Source organism: Sceloporus occidentalis, unplaced genomic scaffold (genome assembly GCF_023333645.1).
Source record: "Sceloporus occidentalis isolate IW3139 unplaced genomic scaffold, rSceOcc1.0.p SCAF_90, whole genome shotgun sequence".
NCBI lineage: Eukaryota > Metazoa > Chordata > Lepidosauria > Squamata > Phrynosomatidae > Sceloporus > Sceloporus occidentalis.
Genome location: NW_028317070.1, coordinates 2859156 through 2886165, shown reverse-complemented (window position 1 = coordinate 2886165; position 27010 = coordinate 2859156). Strand labels below are relative to the sequence as shown.

The 27010-nt window shown below is 37.3% G+C and overlaps 1 protein-coding gene across 1 annotated transcript in view; it reads right to left on the bottom strand.

Moving 5' to 3' along the window:
• Nucleotides 1-19945, bottom strand: part of LOC149284610 (armadillo repeat-containing protein 2-like) — a 37999-nt gene extending 18054 nt beyond the window's left edge. Inside the window, exons 1-7 of the mRNA XM_089496461.1 lie at nt 19737-19945; nt 14742-14814; nt 13990-14161; nt 5567-5674; nt 3755-3930; nt 2291-2393; nt 150-376 (exon numbers count right to left, since the gene is read on the bottom strand). Of these exons, the coding sequence (XP_089352587.1) occupies nt 150-376; nt 2291-2393; nt 3755-3930; nt 5567-5674; nt 13990-14161; nt 14742-14814; nt 19737-19945 (1068 nt within the window). The remainder of the gene's footprint in view (nt 1-149; nt 377-2290; nt 2394-3754; nt 3931-5566; nt 5675-13989; nt 14162-14741; nt 14815-19736) is intronic.
• Between the last annotated feature and the right edge of the window lie 7065 nt (nt 19946-27010).

Sequence of the window (27010 nt, the reverse complement as noted above, 5' to 3'; positions counted from 1 at the left end):
GTGGGTCATTATAACACTACTATCACACTATTACTATTTAGATATCAAAACATTTATCAACTGCTGGCTCCCAGAGGTAATTAAGTGAGTTACCCAAGGGGAAATGGAAAATGCTTATGTTCGTACAGGCAATTTAAAAATGAACTGACCTGTACAAGCAGATGGCTTATGTCAAAAGAAGAACCGGTTTCTGGGTGTTTGTTAAAATGGATAATTTGTTTAATTAGTTCTACTAATATTTCAACAGCTTGTTTTTGGAGTAAATCCCTCAGAAGCACTGGGTTCCCAGACAGGAATTTGATAGCTCCCAAGCAATACAGGAAAGCTTCACCATTGGCCTGGATGTCTTCATTTTTCAGGACCGACAACAAATGATCTACAGGAAATATGCAGGTTAGACAGAAAATCAAGTATACTGTGGCACCAAATAAGCCTGTAACGGAAAAATATTAATGGAATTCTGCGGTGAAGGAAGAAATGGAAAGCATGGGACTTTGTCCATTATATAGTTGTGTTTTACACTTATACACATATTGCAACACACAAATAAATATATATATATTTATATATACACAGCACCATGGTGTCAAGGCAGCTGGAACATCAGGCATCTAGAATACCTAGTTGATGTTAATATTGCGTATGTGAATATGAATGATCTTCTCTGTAAACTGTAGCTGAGATACAAAGGTGCTGCAATGAAGATATTGTATGTCAAAGCTTAAAGAACATGCTTTTGATTGAAATTGTGAATGGCACTAGCTCTAAACATCATCCAAAAACACTGCTACAAAGCCACAATTATTATCAGCCTCTAAAAGGCCCGACGATGAAGGGGTAGTTGTACTGTATTCATGATTCTAACTCTTAAAATGGTGTTTACTTGTCCTCTGATATAACCGTTCTCTGATGCAACTGCCTTCTGGCAGGCTGACTTTAAGATTTGATTTAACGTGAGCAAATATTTTGTTACCAAGCTGTAGTGATATAGTAGTTTTTGAAGCTAGGCAATCAGAATGAGAGAAGACTGTTCAAATTGGAAGCGATAATATTGTGCAAATAAAACTGGTTTAAAATGATGGCTTCATCACCACATTGGCCTCAACTAATTTAGAATACCGATGGCTCATTCATGGATCAAGCCAGATAGATTGGGAACAAGTTTTCATTCATATACAAATTAATTACAGAATTACATTTTTTTGTGATGGATTTTTTCTGTCAGGAATTGGGTCCATACAGATGACTGTAATGACCCAGAGCGCCCAAAGATGGTGTTCAGGAGTTATTGTGCAGTAGCGGAGTTGGACAGGTCCTGGTGCAGGGCGACTGCACTCACCCAGGATGATGATGTGCAGCCACATACCAGCACCCTGACATAGCAGCGGATGTTGTCCAGAACAAAACAAAGTGATATCCTGCATGCACCCTGAAGCAGGCATTAGACATAGGACTAGAATCATGTGCAGGATGCTGCAGGCTGGGAGTATGGAAGCTAAGCAGAGTAACAGGAGAAGCATAGCAAGTAAGGGGGACAGAACAAGGAGCAGAACAGACAAGGCATACATAAATACAGGACTAGCCTAGGACTATGTGATAATAATTGGAGATTCTGTCACATAATAGTATGCTTAGCCAAACACTACGCCAAAGTACTCCAATATACGGTGGGTCCTAACGCAAAACCCTGCCTACAGAGGTACTAAACAAACTAAATATGCAATCTAAACACATATCGGAGAGACATACCTGTAGTCTGGAGACTGAGACAAACATAACGGGTGGGGCACACCTTATAAAGGAAACAGAGCTGAAGCAAAGAGCAGAACTAGAATCCAGGAATCAGAGGTTCAGGACAGAACATACAGAAATCCAGAAATGGACCACAGCAAGACAGGGAAACAAAAGACATGCAGCTCCGCAGCCTGGAGGGGGCCTGACATTCTCTAATGCTCTTGTTGACTAAAAGTGTAATTATTTTTCAACAGATTTCACAGAAACTCTTAAGGTACAAATATTTAGCGATGACGTATTTCTCCAGAGGCGGGTGGTAGGTCTGGATAGGGATGTTACATTAATTTTAAAGTACACAGAAAGAAAAAGAGAAAGAAACAAACAAAGACTACAGCAAGCAAGCTCTGTTTCGAACAATGGAAACCATGGAGAAGGTCCTAAGAAAGGAGTTGTCCCCTGATGCACGCAATACCATAATGCAGAATTCAGACTCAATATTTTTACGTTACAAAACATAAACAATATGCTGTCTTAAAGTATGAATAAGGGATCTCACCTATGATGGTATCGTTTTGGAAGAGACAGTCATTATTTTCAGTCCTGCTTATCTTAAATGTGAGCTTGCAGATGTTGAGGAGGTTTTTTCCACTCACTTTTAACTAGATATGGAATAAACACCATAGGTTATCTTGTTTTTATATATATGTATATATATATATATATAGATAGATAGATAGATAGATATATATATATATTAAACCCACAAATTAGAAATACTTCAAGAGGCTTGTATTTAATGTTGAAGAAGTTGATGAATTGATATATATAGTATATATACACTACCGTTAAAACATTTGGGGTCACTTAGCTGTTTTCATGGAAAACAAGGAAACTTCTAGCTGTTGAAAAGTATTTTCTAATGATCAATCAGCTTTTTAAACATAAACTTGGATTAGCCGCCAAATAAATCTCTACGTGACCCCAAACTTTTGAACAGTTTAAATACTGTAAATACCCCCCCTTCCATGTCTTCCCTCTAACTACACCATCAACCTATTTTTGATGGGTCCATATAAGTTTCTTGTGCACACACACAATTCAGAGCCCCAAACTCAATGACCCCAGTGAGATTTACATCTACAATCCATTTCGCAAACACTCTAAACCAGCACTCTAGTTCCTCACAGCTCAATTGCTAACAGATGAGGCTCTTCCAGCTTGTTCTCATTTTTGTTTTCACCTATCAGCCCCCTCTGAGTGTCCCAACAATACCCCGAACGACATTAAGTATAATTGGTGGAAATGTACTCAAACCAAAACACAATGTGCATCTTTATAACCTGGCATTACAGGTTTTACCTATAAAACCCCAGAAATCATGTCTACCATTTCCTATTTACATCATTGCACTGGCTAAGCCTGGTTGTTCCTTCCTCTAGTGTACTGGAATGGGCTGCTCTTTCCTGCGTGTCAGTGTATCGCCAAAACTTGTTTACACTTACTTTATCCCATATGGAAGAACAAACAAGGAGAACAGGCAGAGGAAACCAAACCCAAAATGTCTCAGCTGAGCATATTAAAGAAAACTCAAAATCCGAAAAAATATTAATAGATGACATATGTTTAAAACACACCCATCCCACTGGTATATTTGTTCCTGGAAGTAATCACCTTCTAAATATGTTTCATTAATCACCACCCATTAGACTTAACCCTGTTGTGCGAGGGTCAAAGTCTTCCCTTTAACTCTTAATTTTATAATTAACCTGGCTCATGGAAATTTAACATAATTCTAAAAAAAACACACACATCTTACACATATATCTTATGTGCTTATACTTATATTGATATTTTATCACAACAAATTGAAGTGCTGATTGGTTTGCGGTAGCACAGTGAGTGCTTCCATTTTTTGAGATTTATTAGCAGTTTTCACCTGTGAGATATAAATTATATGGACTGTGATTCCCACTATACCCATTCCTACACACTGTGTACGTTTATACATACAGGAACTTACCGCCAGAATTAATTTTGCTAGGCTGAGGCCAAGTTTATCTGAGCCGATCTCTACTAGCTTGTATAATGCCTTCAAAATCTGCCCTCTTCTTTTGCATCGTTTACCTAACATATTTTCTCCTTCTAAGACCTTGTGAAGTTTGGCACAAATGTGGCAAAGGTCGTCAACGTTTAGCTCTGAAAGAGGAACAGAGGGACATGTTTCTGGGCTTCTTACAGCCTGCAAAACTTTGGGTTTTAAAACATTCAAATTACAAATATGAGCATATAAATAACACTATGGCCAAATTTAGGGTAAAAAAAATAATAAACATTTATATATTTTTGGCACAAGAACATTTTTGATGACATTACACTTGTTTATGGAATAAAGCTCATGTTGAAATCCTTTGCTATCCCATCAGCATATTCTAGGACTAAAAGCTTTTTGCATCACTTTCTATCACACGACCATGATTTAACTTACAGTAAGTCGCTCGGCTACTCTGTAGTTTGCTTTGCTGGTCCCTGCAAAAAACTGCCAATGACTACCGCTTTAAGCTTTTGTGGTTTTTTTGGCTCCTCTTTTTTCTAGATATAAAATAATCGACTCTCAAAAGACAGAAAGCGAGCAAAAGTTCCCTGGAGATTCTCATAACTAATATGGAAATCCTCCAATAAACAGAAGTATCATGAATTTTGTTTGTTATATTTACATGTTTAAGTTCTATTTCTAGTTAACCCCTTCATGACAAAGTCCGTACATGTACGGGCTCACAATGCATTGTTTTTAATGGGTTTAAGGACAACCCATTGTCCTTAAGGGGTTAATAAATGTCCAAAATAAACTATCGAGTATAGAATAATCTCTCTTGAAGACAGCATTGAACATTTATGTTATGCTGCCAGTTAGCAAAGGATTTCAGGAAGTAACGACAGATAAGAAATACTTAGGTCTATTTATATATACAGTCTCCTCTTATTTTCTAAGTAGCTACCTTTTCTATTCAGAAGCTACACAATGAATCCACTACTGCTATGTGAATCATTTGTCCAGGTTTCACATATAATCATCGCATTTCGCAATGTAGCCTCAGCTATATCTTTGACGTACACCCGAGTTTGTGCTATGCTGAGTCCCGCACGTTCCTTTTCCGTGTACCATGGCCTCCTGATACTTATCTGTCAGCTAATGTTCAATATACTTTTACCTTAGAATGTAGTTGCAAGTCTCGTACTCTGTAAATCAGTTATTCATCCAGAACACTCCTACGTCTGTCTGTTCAATATAAAGCAACTACACATCTCTGTGCGCATGAAAAGCTGGCACATAGTAGTTTTTTTTTTGTATAAATCTCTGCTTATTCCAGATCTTTAAACACAACCCTGTATTTTTATGGCATGAAGTTCACAGAAGACCAGTGGCAATAGCAAAGAGAAGGGAACATTAGAAGAACATTAACAGCAGAGTTAATGAGACAGAAAATAAAATATGAACATTTAGTAAGGCTGGTAATAATTGCGTAAAGCTGGACTGTATTCAGCAAGAGGTCTTTTCATGGTTAAGCTCAATTTTTACAGATAACAAGAGAGTGGGGTGGCAGATGACGTTTAAGTTTTATGATGGGAGTGGACTTGCGAAGAGAGGGTTGAGTAGAAAGGCTTCTAAGAAGTTTCTCATCCAATATATACCAAAACAAAGTGGTCTCACAACCAGATTTTCTCTGCCCTACCACTACCTAAAGCTAGTCTAAAGTGTCCACATCAAACTGATTATTATTTATTGTTTTATATAGCGCCATTATATTCCGCAGCGGTGATGAACATTTCCTACCTTGCTGTGCTAGCTCCAGATCCTGCAGAAGTGGAGAAACCTTTTCTCTCCAATACAGTATTTCATCTTCAGTCTCCACATCATACAATGTAGCTTCTGCTTCAGCTACTACAAAACAAACATATAACATAAAAATCACAATAAATGTATACAAAATTACAATGCTGCGCCATTTTTAAGTAGGATACGGCAGAATCATTGTATTCCCCATCGGATGGGGTTCACAGGGACAGATACCCTTTTTAGTTCATGTATACTGCATCTTGGGTATAAAGTATAAAGGTAAATCTAATTTGAATTAAAAATAATAGGTAATTGATTTTTCTAATAATACGCATCGTAATAAGTGTTGCTTTAAGTATGGTTGTCTACGTGAAAACAACTAAAGAAAAACACATTTTTTTGCTATCAACACTCCCTCAACGCCCCCTCACCATGATAAATTTACTAAATGGCAGATTACAGAAGTAGACGCTGCTGATAAGATGCCAGGCATTATTCACTCCAGTGTAGTGGGATGCACAGATGAAATATTTGTCCGTTAGGGGAGATTTATTATAGGTGAAAAATTGCAGATACTCCACTTAATTAAACAATTAAAACTCTGATTATTCTATTCTATACTTTCCGTCTTTGGCTTGAAAAGTAGCAAATTGCATTCTTATAGCAGAGACTACAAAGATAAACACTGTGTCACTTAAAATTAAAAAAAAATTTATCATATCGCATTATACTACGATGAAAACTAAGACAATTACACTTATGAAGATGGGAGGTTTTTAAACACAATGGGTAAAGGCTTGCTTGGTGCACTGTGGCTGGTCTTTATGCTATATGCGCTACCCCAAAGCCTCCCTCTGCTTCACACAATGGGTTTATGTAAAATATACTTAAGATCTATCAACTCTGCCTTCTTGAGCTTGATTATATGTTAGCCTGTTTGACAGCCTAGTATGTAACAGTGCTGGGCAAGTACCAGAAGGGTTTGATCCTAAATACTGGATGGAAAAATGTATTGGGGGTGCTCGCATAAGCAGAAAGCCTGGTGGTGCTGCCTGGCAGGGGACAGCAGCCAGGACAACAAACAAGTGGTGTTTTTAAACTAAACAATGCAAAACATGAATGCACAGCTTTATGGAAGACAACTTGTTAACATGTCTTTAATCCAAAGTCTGTTTTTACAGAAAACTTCAAAGCCAGCGATTCTATAATCGTGCTTGCTGTTAGATTGCTAAACATTCCACTACTTAAGTGCTTATTTCAAAGAATTCTAGCTGGAATCAATAAAGAAAATAAACAACACATCTCTCAAATGATGTAAACATTCTCATTTACTTCCAAGTGTTATCTGTATACTGTTTTTCTAGAGTTTACAAGCAAGTGCAACTGATGTAACATACAGGGGTTGCAACTGTGAAGGGTCCGTTTCTCTCTACAGGGCTCGGGCAACCCTTGTGACTACTTGTTCCTGTCTCCTCATGCCAGTTCAAAATTGTTCAGAAAGGTCTCTTCTGAACTGGACTTTTACGTGACCCGAGAGGTAAAGGGGTGTGAGCATGGATGTGGCTGTATAAGTGTGTGAGTATGGATGTCTATGTATAAGTGTGTGTAAGCATGGATGTTTATGTATTGGTGTATGAGTATGGATGTCCATGTATAGGTGTGTGAACATTAATGTGCATGTATAAGTGTGTGAGCATGAATTTGTATGTGTACGAGCATGTATGTGTAAGCATGTCTGTGTAAGTAGTGTGTTAGCATGAGTGATGTAACAGGGAGTGTGTTAGTGAGTATAAGTGTAAGCATGTATATGTGTGTTAGCATGTGTAAGTTTGTGTAAGTATGTTTACATATATGTGCCAAAATGTATGCTGGAGGGGGGCAAAAGAAGGCGCATACAAGCTGCTTGGGGTGACAATGATGGTAAATACAAGCTGTTTGAGGGCAATGATGGCACAGAGCAGCTGTTTGGGGACTGGGGGCAAACATGGCACATGCAGGGATGTTGGCAGCTAGAGTGGCACTAATAAGCTGCTTGGGGCAAAGGTGGCACTGTGGGAGTTGCTGCTTGGTAAAGTTGGGGGGCCCCAGAGCACTTTTCTCGTCGGGGTCCTGTGGTTTCTAGTTACGTCCCTGTTTAGAAATATTGCAGCTTCCAACCTATGAATGATCAGGTTTAATTGACATAACCAGTAAATACAGACAAGTGTCCCAGATATATACAATGTTTAATGTGTGTTCTCTAATTTAAAATGGAGTGTTTTTGTGGAAATGTGTGCCCATTCATCCAGTAGAGCATTTGTTAGGTCAAGCACTGATGTTGGACAAGAAGGGGGTCAATTAAAATAATAATGCAATATTCCGATTGAAGTTGTATAACACAGGTAAGCAAACATCTCATTATGAATATTAAATATATGTGTTAAGGACTGGCTTTTTCGAGTTGCTTTTTCACAAACTACATATTTACAAGAATCTCTGCCCTAGCTTGGAAGCACCTACCACCGTCGGCTGGTATAGATGAAGAAGAAGGCTCTGCTGTTTCAATCGTTCAAGAGAATTACTAAATTATATGTAAAAACATTATGTGATAGTTATCATTTAATACAGATGTTATGCAATTAATAAGAGGACTTTTTTTATATTTTCCATTAGTGTATATATATATATATATATATATATATATAAAAAAAAGATTTTCCTGTGCTGTTTCTGGTTCTCTTTTTTTGATCATGTGAATATTCACAAGACACATATTTTGGGGTTTTGCTTTTTTCGCATTCATCATCTTGGTTTGCAGATAAAGAACAGGAAATTTAAAACAAATAAGCAAAGCAGCTTGCCGGAGATATTGCGGTCTCAGTGGTGTACTTACAATTATTTCTTAGACTGGTCACAAAAAAAAGTTACACTACCTAGTGATTGGCTACTGTTTTTAGCAGGAAGGTTCAGAAGCCTTAGCAACATCGCAGCAGCATAAAGCCTCACCCACACACACTGACACATAGATATTGCCTGGATCCATGCTCACAACACCGTCCGCAAAAAAAAACACGTAATAAAGCAAATACGTATAATACGGGCCTCACCAGAGCAAAGTTATAAAGTCTTATCAAAGTATTTTTTTTAAACTTTGAAACTGTTTGATAACAAGTTGAGATTCCCCATTTGAATGCAATAACTGTTTTTAAAGGCATTGAAAGTAATATAATAATTTGTTTCATTATTTTATGGTTTACGCTGGTGATCATTAATGTCACCTCTTCATAGTTGGCAAAGGGTATACAAAAAAGAGGGGAGGGGGGTTGTTTGTCTCATATTGAAAAATAACATTTAGGTACTGTTCCACCTACACTGTGAAATGTAACTAAACGCAGAAATAGTACTCCCTAAACATTATTCTTTAATCATGTATACTTTTACCTGATTTATACATTTTTAGGGAATGTTTAATTGTCATGTGACACTACTTCACCACAGAAACGTAAAGAGGTTTATTAAATGCACAGAATAGAATACAAAGACATATCTGCTAAGGTTTATTTGTTTAACACGTGTGTCTTTATTATAATAATTATTATTAATATTATCTTATATTTATAGTTTGCCATCAATTAACACATGGCTTCCAGCAGCTCATACGAATCAATACATTAAGTAAAGCATGCAAGTTTACAATCTAGTGTCTTATCGGAAATGGACATTTCATAAGCATCAAAAGGTCAAGAATTTACATCACAGGGTAAAATCCCCAAAATAACAAGTTCACTTAGTATAAAAAAAACAAAATAAATCTCTCTTTTAATGTTTTCACTAAATACTCAACCTGTTTACAAGGCAATTTTGAGTATATCATTGTCTTTTCTTTGCAAAAGCGCATGGGGGTCTTGTCAGGAGCCCATAGAATTGTCAGTTCAAGAGCCAATGTTGGAACTGATTGATAGTGAGTATGCCACGGGTGAGAAGGCAGCCAAACACATCCATTCAAAGTTATGTAGGGGAGGGGGACACATGGGGGAGTCTGCAGAATCTCATTGGGGAATTTGCAAGGGGGGCTACATGAAATCAGCTATCATATGCTTTCAAGTGCATATGATGGCTGGAGTATACCTTTAAAACTGTGTTGTTGTAAAAAGGAACTTGATGAAACTAGTATGAACTGCTTTTTTGTCTGTCACTAGTAAATCCTTCAAAGCCAGTGTCACCATCACCGACAAGTAATCCCTGCATTTCTGTACATGTAATGTCATCCTCACCATTACAATATAGAGCTTAGAATGGTAAAGCTACAAAGTACTGGAGCACTTTTTTTTTATAATTGTATTTTTTTGTTAACTATTTCCTCTTTTAGTAATGCCATGATGACATCTCAATGGTCATTCTAATTATTATTTATATTACTTATTTGTTATCTATATATATATATTTCAGGTTTTCTATCTTATGCTCCTAGCCATACAACAACTTGTGTGATCAGCCAGCAGGGAGAGGGATCAGATATGCCAGAACGGTCTGGACAGACCCTCCTGGGTCTCTATGCTTCTCCTTTGCACTTCTAGCATGTGTCAGCGATCAGGCATTCATACAGTGAAGATGTACTTGTACTCACACTGTAACATGTGAGCTGCCAGCAATGCTCTTCATATGGTTGACTAGTGCACCATTAACTATGCTCCCAGCCATTGAACTCTGTAGCTCTGATCCACAACCTCACCAATGATCCTTCAACAGTATTCTTTTTATTCAGAAATCCAACAGTAACTTTAACACACATGAAGACCAATGGTTAGGTAAATATGTCCAGAATGGGGCAATTTCTTTCATTCTTCCAAAGCAGATGGGTTGAATACTTTTGTAAGTAATGCGTTTTTATTTCTAAACTAAAATGTAGTTTATAGGACAAACATTAAAATATCAAGTATCTAGTGTGTAAGCTTGCAAGCAGGGCCCACTTAACCTAATATATCAGTTCATATAGGCAAGAAACACTATGTTAAATGAGTAAAAGGTTAGAGCTATATATATTTTAATATTTTATTTGTGGAAGATAAATACATTTAAATACATATTAAATATATAATGCACGATGCAACTATTTTTATGCTGGTACTCGTAAAACCAGCTTAAAGTAAGATATCCTGCCAAAGGATCAACGGTACTGTACCGTGCAATACAATACAGCGAAGGGTTACACTGTTGTTGTGGGCACCATCTATATTCCCCACAAAGCAACCACACCGAGATGCTTTTCCACAGAGATCTGTGCACAAGAGACCTGCGGTATTTTGGGTTTTTTTGGCTTATTTCAATGTTTCATCTCTAATTAGCTTTACTACAAAACAAGTTATTGAAGGATGCTTGTAGGAGGGTGTTTTTTGCTGGCTGTAATATCTTTTAGTGGGTAAATATTGCACCCTATTCTACAGGGCTATATTGTTTAAACTTCCAGTTGATTAAACTCTTTTTTAAAAGGGTATTGCTGCCTAATGCATGTGCAAAATGTACAGCCTTCATTTTATTATTCATTATTCCACTGTTAAATAACCAAAATGTCAGCTCTAATAATATTTTATATATGAAAACAATAGCCCACTGAGCTTGTTTTTAAGAAAAAAAAAATTACAATGGTAAATCCACATCCACCAAAAGCCTATTTCCTTTCCTTATTTTAAAGGATAACATTGAAATGAAACCATGCCGACTAAGCGCTAGAGATAGAAATCCCAATTCACTCCTGTACTGAAAAACGGTACTAGTGCCGATAAGCGATGGACACAATATCCATGACCTTCCTTGATGGGTATTTTCTGATATGATCCTGGGTACAGTTTTCTCATGTTCTGCATCAGGACATTTTACTGAGAGGGTGGTGGATAAATGGAACAGCTTTCCATCAGAAGTGGTAAAGGCAAACACAGTAATAAAGGAATTGCTTGCTTAGATCTAAAAGAGCCATGTTGGTAAAAACCATATGCATAATATATACAATATCTAACAATGTACCTGTTTTATTTCCTAGTAAGGCCAGCTCAGTGTTGCTGGCGCAGGGCGATGATGTGCTCCTCCCCCCGCTAGAAACACTTTGAAGAAAAGAAATGGAAAGCAATTAATACAGTGTTATATATATATACATATATATATACAGTTCATGTATATAACTACCATATATACATACACCTAGTACATATATGAAATATTTTAGTCTGTTCTCTGAATACCGAAAGCAAATGCATGATCATAAATTATTATCAATAGATGCTTCTCAAGTTCATCACCCTTATATAGGGTCCACTGGCGTAACTACAGTTGTTGTCTACTCATACCAATTGAAAATAGTTTAGAAAGGGCCCTTCTGACCTGGACTGCATCGCTCCAGGTCGGAAGGGCCCTTTCTAAACTATTTTGAATCGGCACGGGGAGATAGGAGCGTATCGGGTCATGATATGTCACCGGACCCCGTGGTGAAACCGAGGGTGCCCATACAGTTTGTATGTATGAATCTGAGCATGGATGTGTACTTGTGTGTTTAATCATGGGTGTCTAATTGCGTGTGTAAGCATGGATGTGTACTTGTGTGTGCGAGCATGCATGTGTACTTATGTGTGTGCGAGCATGCATGTGTAATTGTGTGTGTGCGAACAAGTGTGTGTGTGAGAGAGAGAGCATAGATGTGTAATTATGTGTTTGTGAACATGGATGTGGACTTGTGTGTGTGTGAACATGGATGTGGACTTGTGTGTGTGTGTGTGTGTGTGTGTGAGCACAGATGTAAAGGTGTTTGTGTGTGAGCATGTATGTGTAAGTGGGGCGAGATGGAGTGTGTGTTAGAATGAATGTGTACATGTATGTTAGTGAGTATGAGTAAGTGTGTGTAATTTGTGCAAGCATGTTTACATATGTGTGCCAGAGTGTATGTTGGAAGGCAGAGCAAGGGGCAAAGAAGGCACAGACAAGTTGTTTTGGGGCACAGACCAGCTGTTGACCAGCTGTGGTTTCTAGTTAGGCCCCTGTTATGGAACGTTGACAGAAGAGTTTGCAGCAGAGTTGTGTTTCAGCTCCTTCGACTTTATTATACATTATGAAGGTCCAACCCTAATGAGCTTCTGCTGCAGAAAGAGTTTGACTGGTCCTGTATAATGTATAGTAAAATAATGTTCTTCAAAGTCTATTTATACATTAAATGACACGTTAGAAAATACCAGGTCTCATCTTCTAGTTGGACAAGTTTGCTAGTATTGGCCCTAGTTAAAGAAGAAAGGCAAAAGCACAATTCTCCTGCAAGCACTCTCTTTAGTGAATATACCCCAATGTACGTTCTACAACATGACTGATATGTTGCTCTTTAAAATACACATATTTGATTGAGAAAACAGATGCTTCATGCATCAGATTTGGTTTAATAAAAAGCAAAAAATCCCAACCTGCTCTTCACCACTAGAGGTCAGTCTTTAAGTAAAAAAGCTGTTATATTAATTTCTTAAATTAATTTAATTAGGATGGGGGTTTGTTTAATCAAACTGGGTAAAAACTATCAATTTTTCTTAAGTATCCATCTATATGTTTATCTTTTTATTAAGTAAAAAAAATAGTTTCAAATTAGAATTTGACCAACTTTTATAGATGTACAGTTTGTGTACAATCTGTAAAAGTTTTATGTTGGCTGCATTTCTTTTTTCCTGATGCTTGCTAGTTCTTATGTCAGCCAATCCACTTATATGTACAGTGATCACAAAAGTACATTTTATGCAACTGAAATGCATAGAAGAATAACACTGTTTGCAATTAATTTATATTTCATTTTATTTTCCAGAAAATCTCCTGGTGACTCCTTTTTCTGATTATTGTGTTTGTTGGCAGAAAGATGCACATGGATATTAAATATTCACTCTGGAATTGTGTGGAAAGTTGCTCTATCTATCTATCTATCTATCTATCTATCTATCTTTAATAAACACACAGGCAGCAAAAGACTAGCACAACCAGAACATAAAGCCTGTGTTATTATTTTCTAAATATGTAGTTAATTTTATGATTCTAAAATTAACTTAGTGGGTACAAACCGTCCATTCTTGTTACTGGGAGTGTGTGGCATCCCTGGATCTGTGCCTTGTGTCTGTGGCTTAATTTCAGCATTGTGGGTTTGTAGATGTTTGTTGTTAAGAGGCAAGGAAGTGGCAAAGTGTCCTGACTCAGCTTTCAAAGGAAGGCTTGTGTCACCTGAAGCTTGCAGATTTCTTCCTGTAATAAGTAAAAATCTTATTAGTATTATGTTGACTCTACTCTACTCTAAGAATAAAGTCTACAGTTCCTATATACTAAATGCTAACTTCCAGTGTAGTTAGCCAAAGATAATACCTGCTTTTAACACAATATGGACTGAGCGTACAGTACAGCATTTATTAGTTCCAGTAATTCAGGCTTACCCTCTTCTGTATGAATTTCTGCGTCACACATCAGGCTCCCATGGGACACTGCTCTGAACAAGCGTGCACGGGTTAGGTTGGTCCTCCTAACGAGTGTTGGATGTGAAGGGGGTGTAGGAGTTGATACTGTAGAATCATCATTAATTGTTGAGGGTAAAGGCAACTTTGGCTTCTGTAAACAACAAGAAAAACAGAAAGAATTTTTTTTTTTTACATTTTAAAAATAGTTTTAATCCTGGATAAAAGATTATAAGGATTAGTTGTTTTGTTTTCAGTGTCCGCAATGGTAATAAAAATCAGCATCGGTAAGATCACAATATAACACCTGAAGTAAATCTGGCTACCAATATCTGCATGTATATTCTAAACATTATATTTATAATTATATACCTCCAAAAGATGCAATCAGCACGTTGCTGTAGGCGAGGAACAATGCAGCCATTAAAAAACAGGGTGCAGGATTTGTGTACATTAAATAGGAGGTCCCTACCATGGACCTACAAACCTATAGCTGGATGAAACTGGCTCCTAAAGAGTAAAGGTACACAAGATGCAATCAAGCTGACTTCTCCTTTAGTATCTTGGTCCTCACCAATACAATATTGAGGGCTGAGAGGATCTTCTTTAAATTGTGGGCGAGTACATGCCCCGGAGTGGCTTTAAGTGGGCCTGTGATATACATCTTATACATGCAGCTCTGAAGTGGTATGCAACGAATATGGACAAATTAGAATAAAAATACTACTACTCACATGTGGTAGAGGGCTCAGCCGTGTACTTGATACTGGTCTCGAGTCAGAACATTCAAAGCTGGAAGAGTGAAGACTGTAAAGAGTAAAACACATTAGTAAAATAGAGTGAAACCTATATGAAATAAAGCAATTCTGGAAAGTAATAGTAAGGTATCTAACTATCTATCTATATATTAGAGAACACTGAACCTAAACGGGATATTGTTTTTTTTAAAAAATTTGACTTGAAATCATGCATTGTTTTCTTTTTTGGGAAGCCTGTGCGTTTTAAATAAAACATGGCCAACTATCTCACATTGAAAACAAGGCCATGTGGGTGTTTTAGTAATCCAGAAATCACTAAACTGAAACCATATGTTCTTCAAAAATAATAACAGATCTAAAAGATGGTTTCATTTTCCCTTAGCGAGCATTTTTTTCTATTTTTCTTTTTTTGTGATGAACAGACAACAGCAGAATAAAAACATAAGATCTTGTTCTATTTGGATTTGTTTTTTCACTTGTAAATTCGGATAACAGAGGAAATGCTAGAGCTGCTAGACAGTAAGCAAAGTCACTTATAACAAGCGCTTTCTCCATTCCAAACCCCTACAGTTCAACACATAAATCCACATCTGATGAGAAGAGGAAGAAATACGTAGATTAGGTTGAAAGAAGAACTGTCATGTCTTAGATAATACAATAACTGAATCCAGATATAACTCCACCGAAGGTTTTGCTGGGGCAAATCCTACAAATTGTGCTATATTTTCCATGATCCATCACAGATATTCCCTTGAAGCTGTCCGCCGCTACTTCCAAAAAACAGAGATGTAAGACCAATGACAGCACTGAAGATAACCAAAGACCTACTTTGATAATCTGTCATGCCACTGTTTTATAAAGTACCAGGACTCAATAATCATTGTCAACTGTGTGTACCAAGCGTTGGTACAGCTACTTCTCCAAATCCTTCACAAACACAGAAGCAAGAAAAACAACGTATTTTAACTAGGAAAGCAGAAGAGACAAGACTAAGTCATCAATGCCCAACAAGTTTTGGGCTGTGCCTTAGAGATGAGGCTAGCATTGATGACCCACTGGGCTTCACCAATAAGTCAATCATACAGATATTTTTGACTTCTAGAAACACAAGCATACATGCTTTCCTCTCCCCGTTATATTTTTCTCCCGTCATGCCTCCTTCTCTACGTTTAATAATTTCCAAGTACTCTCCTGTTAACAATGCACAAATTCTTGTTCCCCTGTTGAAAACCTAAAGAAAATTTTCTAAATGGCACACCTCACGATTTTTCTTAAAAACAAAGACTTTAGTTCATCATAGAAATCAGGAATTCCGCAATTGTTACAAGTGAAATAATACACAAATTCCAACCAAAAGCATATTAAGTAAAATAAAAAAACGCAGCCTACAGTGGTAACGAAGTACCATTTACAGTAGTATGCTACAAAATATTTTGCAGGGAATATATCAATGAGTTTATGCAATAGTCCAAAAATAGGAAAACAAAGTGGCCTTTAAACAAAAGGGTACATACAATTAAGTAAACAGAAACAAAAACTGGTTACAGCTGTATTAGCCCAAGAGAAAATTGGGTCCTTAGTTGAAGATCATAGCTTTTATTGGGCAAAAACAGAGAAAAAAAACATATATAAGTTTTTGAACCTTTCGGAAAGCTTATGAGAATATTGCAACCTCAAAGGACCTCCTTTTTTTTTTTTTTAGACGTCTTGGGACCACCCAGGGGCTGCAGAGGGCTACATTATACCCCTGCTTAACTTGGGCAGATCTATTACTGAATGCAACATGTTAAAAAATGAAAACATTTAATTATTTGTTACCTTTTAATCCTCACTTTTCATCAGCAAATTAGGAAAGTAAGTGTGTACCTGAGTGTAATGAGGCCTGTTCTAGAGAAGCCAATATCGATCACCACCAATTGGAGTGGGAATAGAAGTGGGAAGGTGAGTGAGGGTATGCAAAAGACTGATGAATATGCACATACTGGAAGACTAGATGGGCCAAATGACTTTTACCTGTCGGTTTATATGCATGCATGACTGTCCTGCCAGTATATACAGTATATGAAAGCTTTAGTGTTAACCCCTGCAGAGTGTGGAGTGTGAATGTAGAGAGTTAGTGATGTCTAGTGTATAAGGCTTTAGCGCGTTAGCGATTTGTAGGAAATGTGTTACGAGCTTGTCTCCCTAGACAGAGTGCAGTGTTTTAATAACACTTCTATAGCAAATGTGTTAAAATGTATGTTGTTAGTATATCATGTGTAAAAATATTCCCTAAGGTATAGTATTCATAAGCTGTCCTCATTCTCCCCATTTGTACCATTATTACACAGGAGTCCAAAACGGTTTCATTTACGAATACATGCATCTGCCATTGGTTCTTCTACGACTAGAGGTCAGGTAAATTCTCACGGTTCTGTGCGGTTGGGTAGCAGGGGTATTGGAACACATGTTTACATGTAATTTATTCTAAGACAGGTTTGCCTTAAAAGTACACTCCACCCATAATATGCACTTTAGTACCTATAATGGCTGAGAAGTCCCTTTAAATTTTTTGTGGTGTCCCCTTGCAAATGCATGGGGGATTTTGTGGAATCCCTCATATGCATCTGCCCCTTTTTCCACACTCAACTATTTGCCATACCATATTTACCGCTAGTAATGGCTTGGCAAACTCTCCAGGCAGGGCCAGGGGTCTACCGAGACCCCCATGTGCTTGTGCGGAAAGAGCTCCCACTGATTTCAAGAGAGCACTTTCCTGCCACCGATTGGCTGCTTTAAGCAGCCAATCTGTGGAGAGTAGTGATGGATCACAGACGAGGAGGGTCTTTCTGGTCTTAAAGAATACATATTAAAATACGCCTAAAGTAATTGAATATGCATTCTTCTTTAGTGAGGCTGGCAGAGGCAGCAAATTGTCCCTTCTAAATTGGTACCTGTCTATAAAAATGTTTTAAATTTGTATGTATGGAATACAGTTCATCTGTATCCTACAGTCTGGTAGATATTATTGTAGTAAAAAATAAATTATATTTATTTTAGTAAAAAATGTTGAAGTGCAGAAATGAACCAAGTTCATGTTTATGTAAACAGGTAAAATTATCACAAAAAGAACTAACTCATAAAGCAGACAAAAAATGTCTCCCTAAAATATCATCAAGGTTTTACGTTGTCTTCATCATGTAAATTAAATGAATGAAGGCACACACTGCTATAAATTGATCTATGGAGAGTGACAAGGTAAAAAGATCATACACATGTCAAGCAGGAGATGGATAAATAATGTGTCTCGCATTTATTTGACCTCATATAGAAGGACATTTATTTGCAAATGATACATGAGCGGATTTATTTAATAATGTCCTTGATGCAAATGATTTTGTCCGATATTGTTTTAACAATATACGTCTAAAACCTATGCAGTCAGTAAGTTAATATTTCAAATAAATTGGTTTCTCCTTTGGAAGTACTTCAGATAAGTACGCTCGATAGTGACAAGAAGAAATGAGATGCCAATGATCCTGTTGTTCATTATTGAAGGTGAGACAGATTCTCTTGGCGAGTCCTCAGCAGCAAAGCTGAATGGCCTCGCTATCATACATGCAAGAAAAAAAAATTCACACATGGTATTCACAATTATATTAAAAATAAAACTATCGCTGTATACAATGTTTTCCCATTGTGGAATATACCCTCATCACCTTCTACATTGTAAACGTTTGTTTCTGCAAGCCCAAGTTGTTGCAATGTGTTATGCCCTGTTTGTGAACTGTACAGCACTGCTAACAATGATGACACTATATAATGGAATACATAATAATAATTATAGCCTGTGTGCATATAAACAAGAAAATTATACACATCTGATTATTAAAAATGTATAAGACACGCATATACAAGAGCAGGATGATAGAGATCTGACTATAAAAATATCCACCCTTAATGCATGAGAACACAAATGGAGACGATAAGGTAGGGGCAGGTGTTCCCACTGATTTAAAACTGATTCCCAAAGAAAATATCTAGTGATTAAAAATAGGCATTGGTTCACTGATCCTAGAAAACACAATTTCTGCGCTACTGCCCATTTGCATAGTTCATCAATGTCTCCTCACCCATTTGACTAGGTACTAGGCAGGGCTAGTTCAGTCCTTCTAGCTGGAGCTAGGGATAACCCTTCATAATAAATAGTGAATTGAAGGAGCATCTTAACAACAAGTGAGATGTAATTGGATAAAAAGAAAGTGATTTGTGGTATGTGTGAGAAACAGAGAACATAATGAAACTCTATATACCATGTCATGGAAGACAAATGAAATATTCCTCAATAAGAAAGAGTTCAGGCCAAATGAAAACTCCATTACCTATGTCTTTTTAAAATGTAAAGAAAATCTTACCAATTAAATTGTACCAGTCTAACAGTTACAGAATGTTAAATATTTTCTCCATTTTTTTGTTAATAAGTCTTTCTAACAGAAAAATATTCAAGTATCTTGTAAGCCCTTGAGTATGATGTATACCCTTGCAGGGCACTCAAACGCACTGCATTTTTCCATCTCTACCCTAAAGCTGTTAGGCATGCCTGTCCCTCAGACACAACTTTACATCAATCATGTTGGCTTTAAAAATGTTTAGCAGTTATAAGATAATTTAATACCAATCAATTTTCCAATCAACCAGTGATGGATTAGATGTGGTACAGAGGACACCAGTTATAGAAATCTATACTTATACTAAAAATAACATATAATCTTCACTAGTTATACAACAAGAAACAATAAAAAAAATACACACAAAAAAAACAAATGAGATGCCAATGCTTAATTCACCCTGGTAAGTATAATGTGTTCTTTTATGAGTTATGCATAGAAGAATAAGGGTGTTTCCACATAAACCCAGTCCTAAAGCTAAAACATTTATTTGCGTTGATGAACACATGGTGAATTCTAATGATTGGCTGGGCTCTAGCATTACCTAAATGAGGATGGTGGCCTGCTATCTGTTGTCCTTGAGGATGTGGGTCCAAATAGTTTCCTTTGGTCTTCCCTTGGTGTAAACGGTCTTTGAGTTTTCAAGATCCTCAGGGCAAGGCGGGCTTCATTTATAATTTCAGCACTTGTCTTCTGTGTAGATGTGGGTGGCTTGTAGAATGGGTCTGGATTTTTATCACGTGAAGAATGCATCTTTTACCTCCAAGGGCTGCTTATGTCACTGGACATAACTCTGAGCAAATAATAGCTGTCAATACAAACATCCAAGGTAAGATTATGAACTGTTATGGTCTACATTTCAACTGGAGAACAATAGATGTTTTCGGTCCTGACTGTACCATTCCAGTGGTCGCTATGGTGATAAGATCACTTTTTTTAAATAACTCCCATAAAGTCAGGAAGTTTTGTATAAGTGGCAAAGAGCCAGCACACACATTTACAATTTAAAGTAAGTCTACTTTCTTCTCCACGTGCCGAATATCTACATATTAGTTTACAAGACTATCCGATCTTCCTGAAATTTAGGGCAAACGTATAAATATGCTTACGATGGATTTATTTTGTCCCTAATTTATGTTACATTTATGAGTGTGTTTCTTCGCAGGGTTTTAATACACGTTTACAATGTAAGATCATTGTTCATCTTTAAAGGGGAACTCCCGCCATTTGTTTATGCCTTGTATCAGGTTAACCACTTAATGACAAAGTGCATTGGTTTCAATGGGTTTCGGGGCCGCCCATTGTCCTTAAGGGGTTAAAATGAGTTTTCAAAAATATTGGGCTGTTTTCTTTGTTTCAAAAAACGGTTCTAGGTTTTGCATTATACATAATGTTTTCAGACAGCTGCGTATTAGTCATTTGTATGGGCTCTTTCATCGCTATCTTAGCCTTCTGGTGAACAATAGAATGGCTCGGTGTTAACCACCCAGTGGGCCAATGTGTTGACTGAGAAGGGAATGTCAGCCATAATATCACATGACTGACAACAATGGCAGCCCCAGGTCTACAGATAAAGCACGTTTATTTCAACAAAATGAAATCTATATTATACGCTTTTTACTTTTCTATAGAGTGATTAACTATATTTATTTTATTTGAGCTTAAAACATGAGGTCCTGCGCTCTTTTTTTTTATTCTGTATTTGGTGAATACCTCTATGTAATTATAATAAACAGACCTTTGCAAGACGAATACTGTATTTTTCCTTGGGCGTTAGTCATGTATTCCCATGTCAGCATCACACAAAAGGCATTATGTGCAACAAGATACCCCATTGAATGCAGGCAAATCTGCAGGTCTGATGATGTCACCTCAGGTATCACCAGTGACTGCTGCTGCTGTCCCAGTAAGCCATTCTATAATAGGTGCCTTCCTCCTCACATGCAAGCAACTCAGCAACGGGATTGCTTGCTTGCTTGCAAACTCATCATCATTAACCCCTTCAATCCCCTATAGACGTACCGGGACGTCCAAAAAACGCCCACAAAGAAACCCCTATGGACGTCCCGGTACGTCCAGCCCTTCATGCAGCGTCAGGGACACATCCCTGCCGCTGCACGGGAGACCAGGCTGTCGTTTGACAGCCTGGACTCCCCACTGACAGCAGAAGCCGGCTTTGCCGGCTTTCTGCTGTCCGATCGCCTGTAACAGCTTCCGGCATGAAAGCCGGTAAGCTGTTACCGGTAAACTGCCCGATCGCGCGGTTGCAAACGCGCGATCGGGCATTCCCTTCCGGGTTACGTCACTGCTGACGTAACCCGGAAGGTCATCGGAGGACAGGATATCCCCTGCGGGGATATCCTGCCCTCCGATGAGGCACAGAGACGCTGCGATCTCTATGCAGGTCTGTGAGGACCTGCATAGAGATCACAGTGTGATCGGTGCAGGGGGATCGCGGGGAGGGGAGTGAGAAACCATCTCTCTCACTCCCCCTCCCGGCCTGTAACAGAAAAGCTGGGAAAAAAAAAAACGGTTAGTCATTTAAAAATAATATTAAATAAATCATTAAAATAATAATATAAATAATACTAAAAAAAATTATAATATGAGCTGTGATGTCACTGTGACATCACTGGTATGTTCAGGAGGTCCCTAGGAGGACCTCTAACCATTACTGTGTAAAAAAAAAAATTAAAAAAAATACAAAAAATTTACAAAAAATTTAAATAAAAAAAAAATATATAAAAAAAGATAATAAAAAAAATTCTTAAAAAAACCTTACATCCCATTGCCCTAGCATAACATCTAGCCAGTATAACCCTCCTGCCCCCGTTCACAACCCCCAAACCCGTTAAGCCATAGGCATAAAAATTATACAAAATTGTACACCTAATAGTATGCTCCCTGGTGCTGGGAAAGTCTGGAAAATCTATATAAATTAGGTATTTCTGAAATCAGGACACCTGAATTGATAAACTTGGAGGGGATTTTCCATCACTTTACCTAATTTTGTGAGGATTCAGAGGGAAAATGTAAAAAAAAATTAGTTTATTTTTCTAATCTTCGCTAGTTTTTACTAAATTTCTCATTCTAAATTTTCAGCTAATCATCCAACTATGGTATCAAACGAAAGCTCTATCTCTCCTTGAAAAAACAATATATAGTTTACATGGGTACACCATTCACAGGGAAAGAGAATCATCGCTAAACCGACATACCCCAAAAATGGCAAAATTGCTCTGGGCTTTGAGGTACCAAAAACCCCTGGGATTGAAGGGGTTAAATGGCAAACTGAGTGCATACACAATGGGGCATATTCCTTTATGGAACCATAACATGTTATGTAAGTGTACACATGGATGACAGCATAGCATATGCATATAACGAGATGTTACATGTTGCATATGAACACTCCTAGGCAAACACTGTATATATCAGTAAAACCTGTGCATTTTGTACATGCATTCAGTATAGGAGTGCGCAGCGCGTGATCCATCTCCATGGTAACGCAGATACACAGGTCCCGATAACATTGCTGAACTCACAGCACACAGTCCTGCGCACAAAACTTATATCTAGGTATGGTACATCATCGCTATCACATCATTGAGAACTCACCCTCAAACCCCTCACTGGTCCCCGGCGGGCCACTGATGATCTTGAGCCGCTCTCCGCTGTTAGACCGGTCTTCCTTGGTAAAGCCTTCACCGGCACTGAGCATGCGCAGCGTGGTAGAGGTGTGCCGTGTGACACGTTGCTAGGAGCGGAGTGATCTCACAAATGGGTTGTATCGCACGGGGAATTCATTTCGTGGAAGGAGACACTATTACGTTAACAAAATCGATTTTTAAATGTTAGATAATGTTATGTACCCAGGTCAAAGTTGTAATGCTGTTGCTTCGTGCTACCTCTTGCTGCCACGCACAGACTCTGATAATGTTAAGAAACATGCTCTTTCACACTTCTTGTATCTTCCTCACCAAAGTCTTGAAGTGTAGAAATGGGCACGGATATTCTACAGTCCCATAGTTTGAATATCAAGTCAGTCGTTATATGACTTATGATTACAATTAATAAACAGCTTTCCAAGGCAGGGAGCAAACAAAGGGGCTCAATTGAATGATGATACGTGTTTTTCCTGCCTTCATACATCCGAGGTCGAAATATGGCAGATTGCTAGTAGTCTATAGAGGCCAAAGAGGATCATTAAAAAATCACGAATAATCGCATATAAAAATTTTCTAAATGAAGTGATATATATATGTATGTCCTGATGAAAGTCAGTAATGACTGAAACGTCGACTTGACTTTGAATAAAATGAAATTGTCTATTTAAAGACCTGGAGTGCTGACCATCTTTTTGAAAGTGTTTTACATGGAAACTGCTGGTTACTAGCACCGGGCTTGGAATATTTGGAATGGTGTGCAATGGACTCTGTGAGTAAATATATATATATATATATATATATATATATATATATATATATATATCTAACAGCCTAATTGTTTCCCATCTCAGAGTAAAAACAAACAAAAACAAGCCAGTTCCTATTTTACTTTTCCATAAATATTCCTTTATGTAAAAGGTAACATTTGGAAAATAATGCAAATACTTTCATTTAAACCAGTGTGTTCATACACAACTATTCTACACACTGATATGATGTGTGTGTCCATAACTCATTGGTTACTGCCCTGTTTAGCTTTCATATTGAAGAGTCCTAGTTGTTTTACTATCTCCAATTTTATTGATAATGTAAAGGGACAATCGTTGCTCATTACCTCAATACAGATACAAGAAGTAATGATTTACAAGGGATTTGGGTTATGCTTTCTTATCACAATCCAGGGGCACTATTGACTTTCTAGCTGAGTGTGGGGGGTCGCCCACAGAGATGCCTTTATATTCCGCAGCACAGTACAGTGGGTAAACAACATAATAAATAGTGCATCACATAACAATTTGGACTTGCACAACACTAAAGATGATAATTATTAAATGAGCTTGTAAGCACTGCCCTTCTCTCTGATCTAGAGAGAGACAGAGAACAGTAACAAACTGTGTGGGCCTAAGACAGGACTAAGAAAAAAAACATATATATTTAAATTTCAATATATATTTTACCGGCCCATACGTGATTATTTTTCAATTTTTCAACTATATATATATATACTTTTAAGTTAATGTAGTGTAATAAGTGTAGTGGTAGTTACTTAGTGGGGAATTCGTTAGATTGGGTTAGGGTTCAGTTAAGGGTTAGGTAGCAATTTAAAATGAGGGGGAAAAAGTAGGGAGGTTCCCAAATCAGGGCAAGTTAAAACTGACCCGAAGACCCAGGGCAGCATTGCTTCCCCTAAAGGCTCCAGGTCAAAGCTGGAGAGTTTCCAGTTATGTTAATGCCACTTGTACCACACCGCAAACACTTATTTTTCTAAAAAGCAGAAACCCTTGGCAAATTTATAAAAGGAAACTAGAGTTCCCCTAGAGGCAGTGGAGTCTCCTCCATGAAAAATCCATTTTAATCTAAATGAAATAGAAATAATAAGTGTATTATAATAAACATATATTTAATATGAAGCCTCCTGTCCCCTGATGTAGCCTGCCTGCCTGCCTATGCAAGAAAGAGCTATGAACAGGCGAAGCGCCATTATTCTGTCTGTTCGTGGAGAGGGAACAGCTGCATGTGAACCCCTGCCACTGCCTAGAGGATTAGTCTATCACAGGGATCTATCTTATAACTAGAGAGAACAACGGATGATGTCAGGATGACACAACCTGGGCTATTATTTTGTGTGTTTATTTATTTATTTGTTTCATTTTTAGGTGTTGATTTGATTCCCTCTCATCAATCAAAACTCCCCTTCTGCTCATCACACAGTGATCAGGACACCGGGCACTGTTTTGTGAAGATGTTACTACTGACAGAGGTGTTTAGATAATGTAATTCTGTACATTTCAATTTACTGCATATGTAACATTTGGTGTCAGGCCTCTTTGGTCATGACTCAAGAGCATAGGCAAGTTTTATTATTTGTTTGGATGTTAAAATTTGATGTGACTAATATATATTGGAACTTCACAAACAGGAATGGCTTCATTTGCATGATTCTGAGAAAAGTTTCAGTTTGTCACTAGAATAATCATATATAATATAATATAATACTTAATCTTGGAAACACTGAGAAAACGTTTTTCATTTTTCCAAGAAATAACACATTTTCTTTTGCTGGAAAAATAGGATCATTATGTTCTTTATTTACAAAAGAATTTCGTTTTTCAGATTGAAAAAAATGACTTGATTTAAGGAACATTATTTTGAAATTCAGTTTTAAAAACAATTAACAAACCAGTTCGTAAAACATTTCCTTTAAAAAAAAGCACGTACAAATGTACAATATTTCAACATGCTAATTGGTCATGGGCAAAAATCACTTGGATAAAAATCTTACAAATCCAGCTCTGCGTTCCATTAAAATGATATTACTGAGTTTTGTTTTTGTAGAATGCCGTTAGCATGCAAATAATTTCAACTTTAATGCTGCTTGGGGCTTAGCATTAGTTTTGTAATCTATAATTTTACTGTAGGTCAAAAGGATAATCATTGGAAGGAAACATATATTATATGATCTTCTGTCAAAACCGTCCTGACGATGAGCCGACGTCTCAAGTTATTGAAAAAGATTTTGGCAGATGCACTATAATAATTGGGTCACGAAAGGGGTGGGTTTTGTTACTTATGTTTATTGCCTGAATAATTCAGCATGACAAGATTTCCCTCTCAGATTGTGTTATTGCTAACCTTCATTTTTTTTTTGGACTTTTTCTAGAGCAGACAACACACTGCATCATTTAGCAGGGATTTAAATAGCTATGCATAACATGCTTCTCCTGGATACAAAGCACTGAGTCGGTCAACACGTCAGCTGTTGCCTACCTATCAAAAGACTTAATCCACATAGCTTCAGCCAGTTGTACACGAGGGCTCACGTTAGCCACAGACCAATGGCTTTGCTGTCACTAAGGGAGGGAAATACAGAGAGCCATTGAAGCTCTGTTGTATGTGTCAAGAGGATTTGTATAGTAAAGCTGCAAATTCTCTTTCTACGCAGATTAAAAATAAGAATAGTCAAAGCTACATTACAAGCTCAATCCTTCCTAATTCGATTCTAGCAGTTTCTGGATGGTTTTTAAAAAAATGTATTAATTCTTAAACAATATGTGTTTGTTTTTTCTCATAAGCTTTCTCCTCTCATTGAAAACCTCTGTGTAATTAGCTAGCAGATTTTTTTGTGTCCATTAACTATGCTTATGTGTTCCCACAATCCAAGGTGGTCTTTGGTGTGATAAGGTACACAACTGGCTACTTAACACAGAACTAAGATAGAAACAAATATACAAAGTACATTTGTCAACAGAACTTAATAGGCATTTTGATATAACACCTTTGTAAGTCAGTTTCTATTAATTCTATGGTTCCAAACCATAAACAATTTGACGTGAGCATACGTGCGCGTATTTAATTTAAGACATAATTTGGATTTAGAAGAATGGAGGTAAGGAGATCCCTGCCCAAACGAGTTTACAATCTTGGGTATTCAAAACGTAGACATATAGAATTTCTTAAGAACAATTTGGCTCATTTAGCTTTGTTTTAAAGACTTAAACCCAGGGGCAGATTAATAATGGGGTAATTGCCCCAGGGCATTTGAAAACTGGTATCTGTGATCTCTTAAAACTTAAAATTGACATTATTGAAATGGCCATTTAAATATATAAAATAGAAATGAATATACCCTTGAAACGGTAGCTACATATGG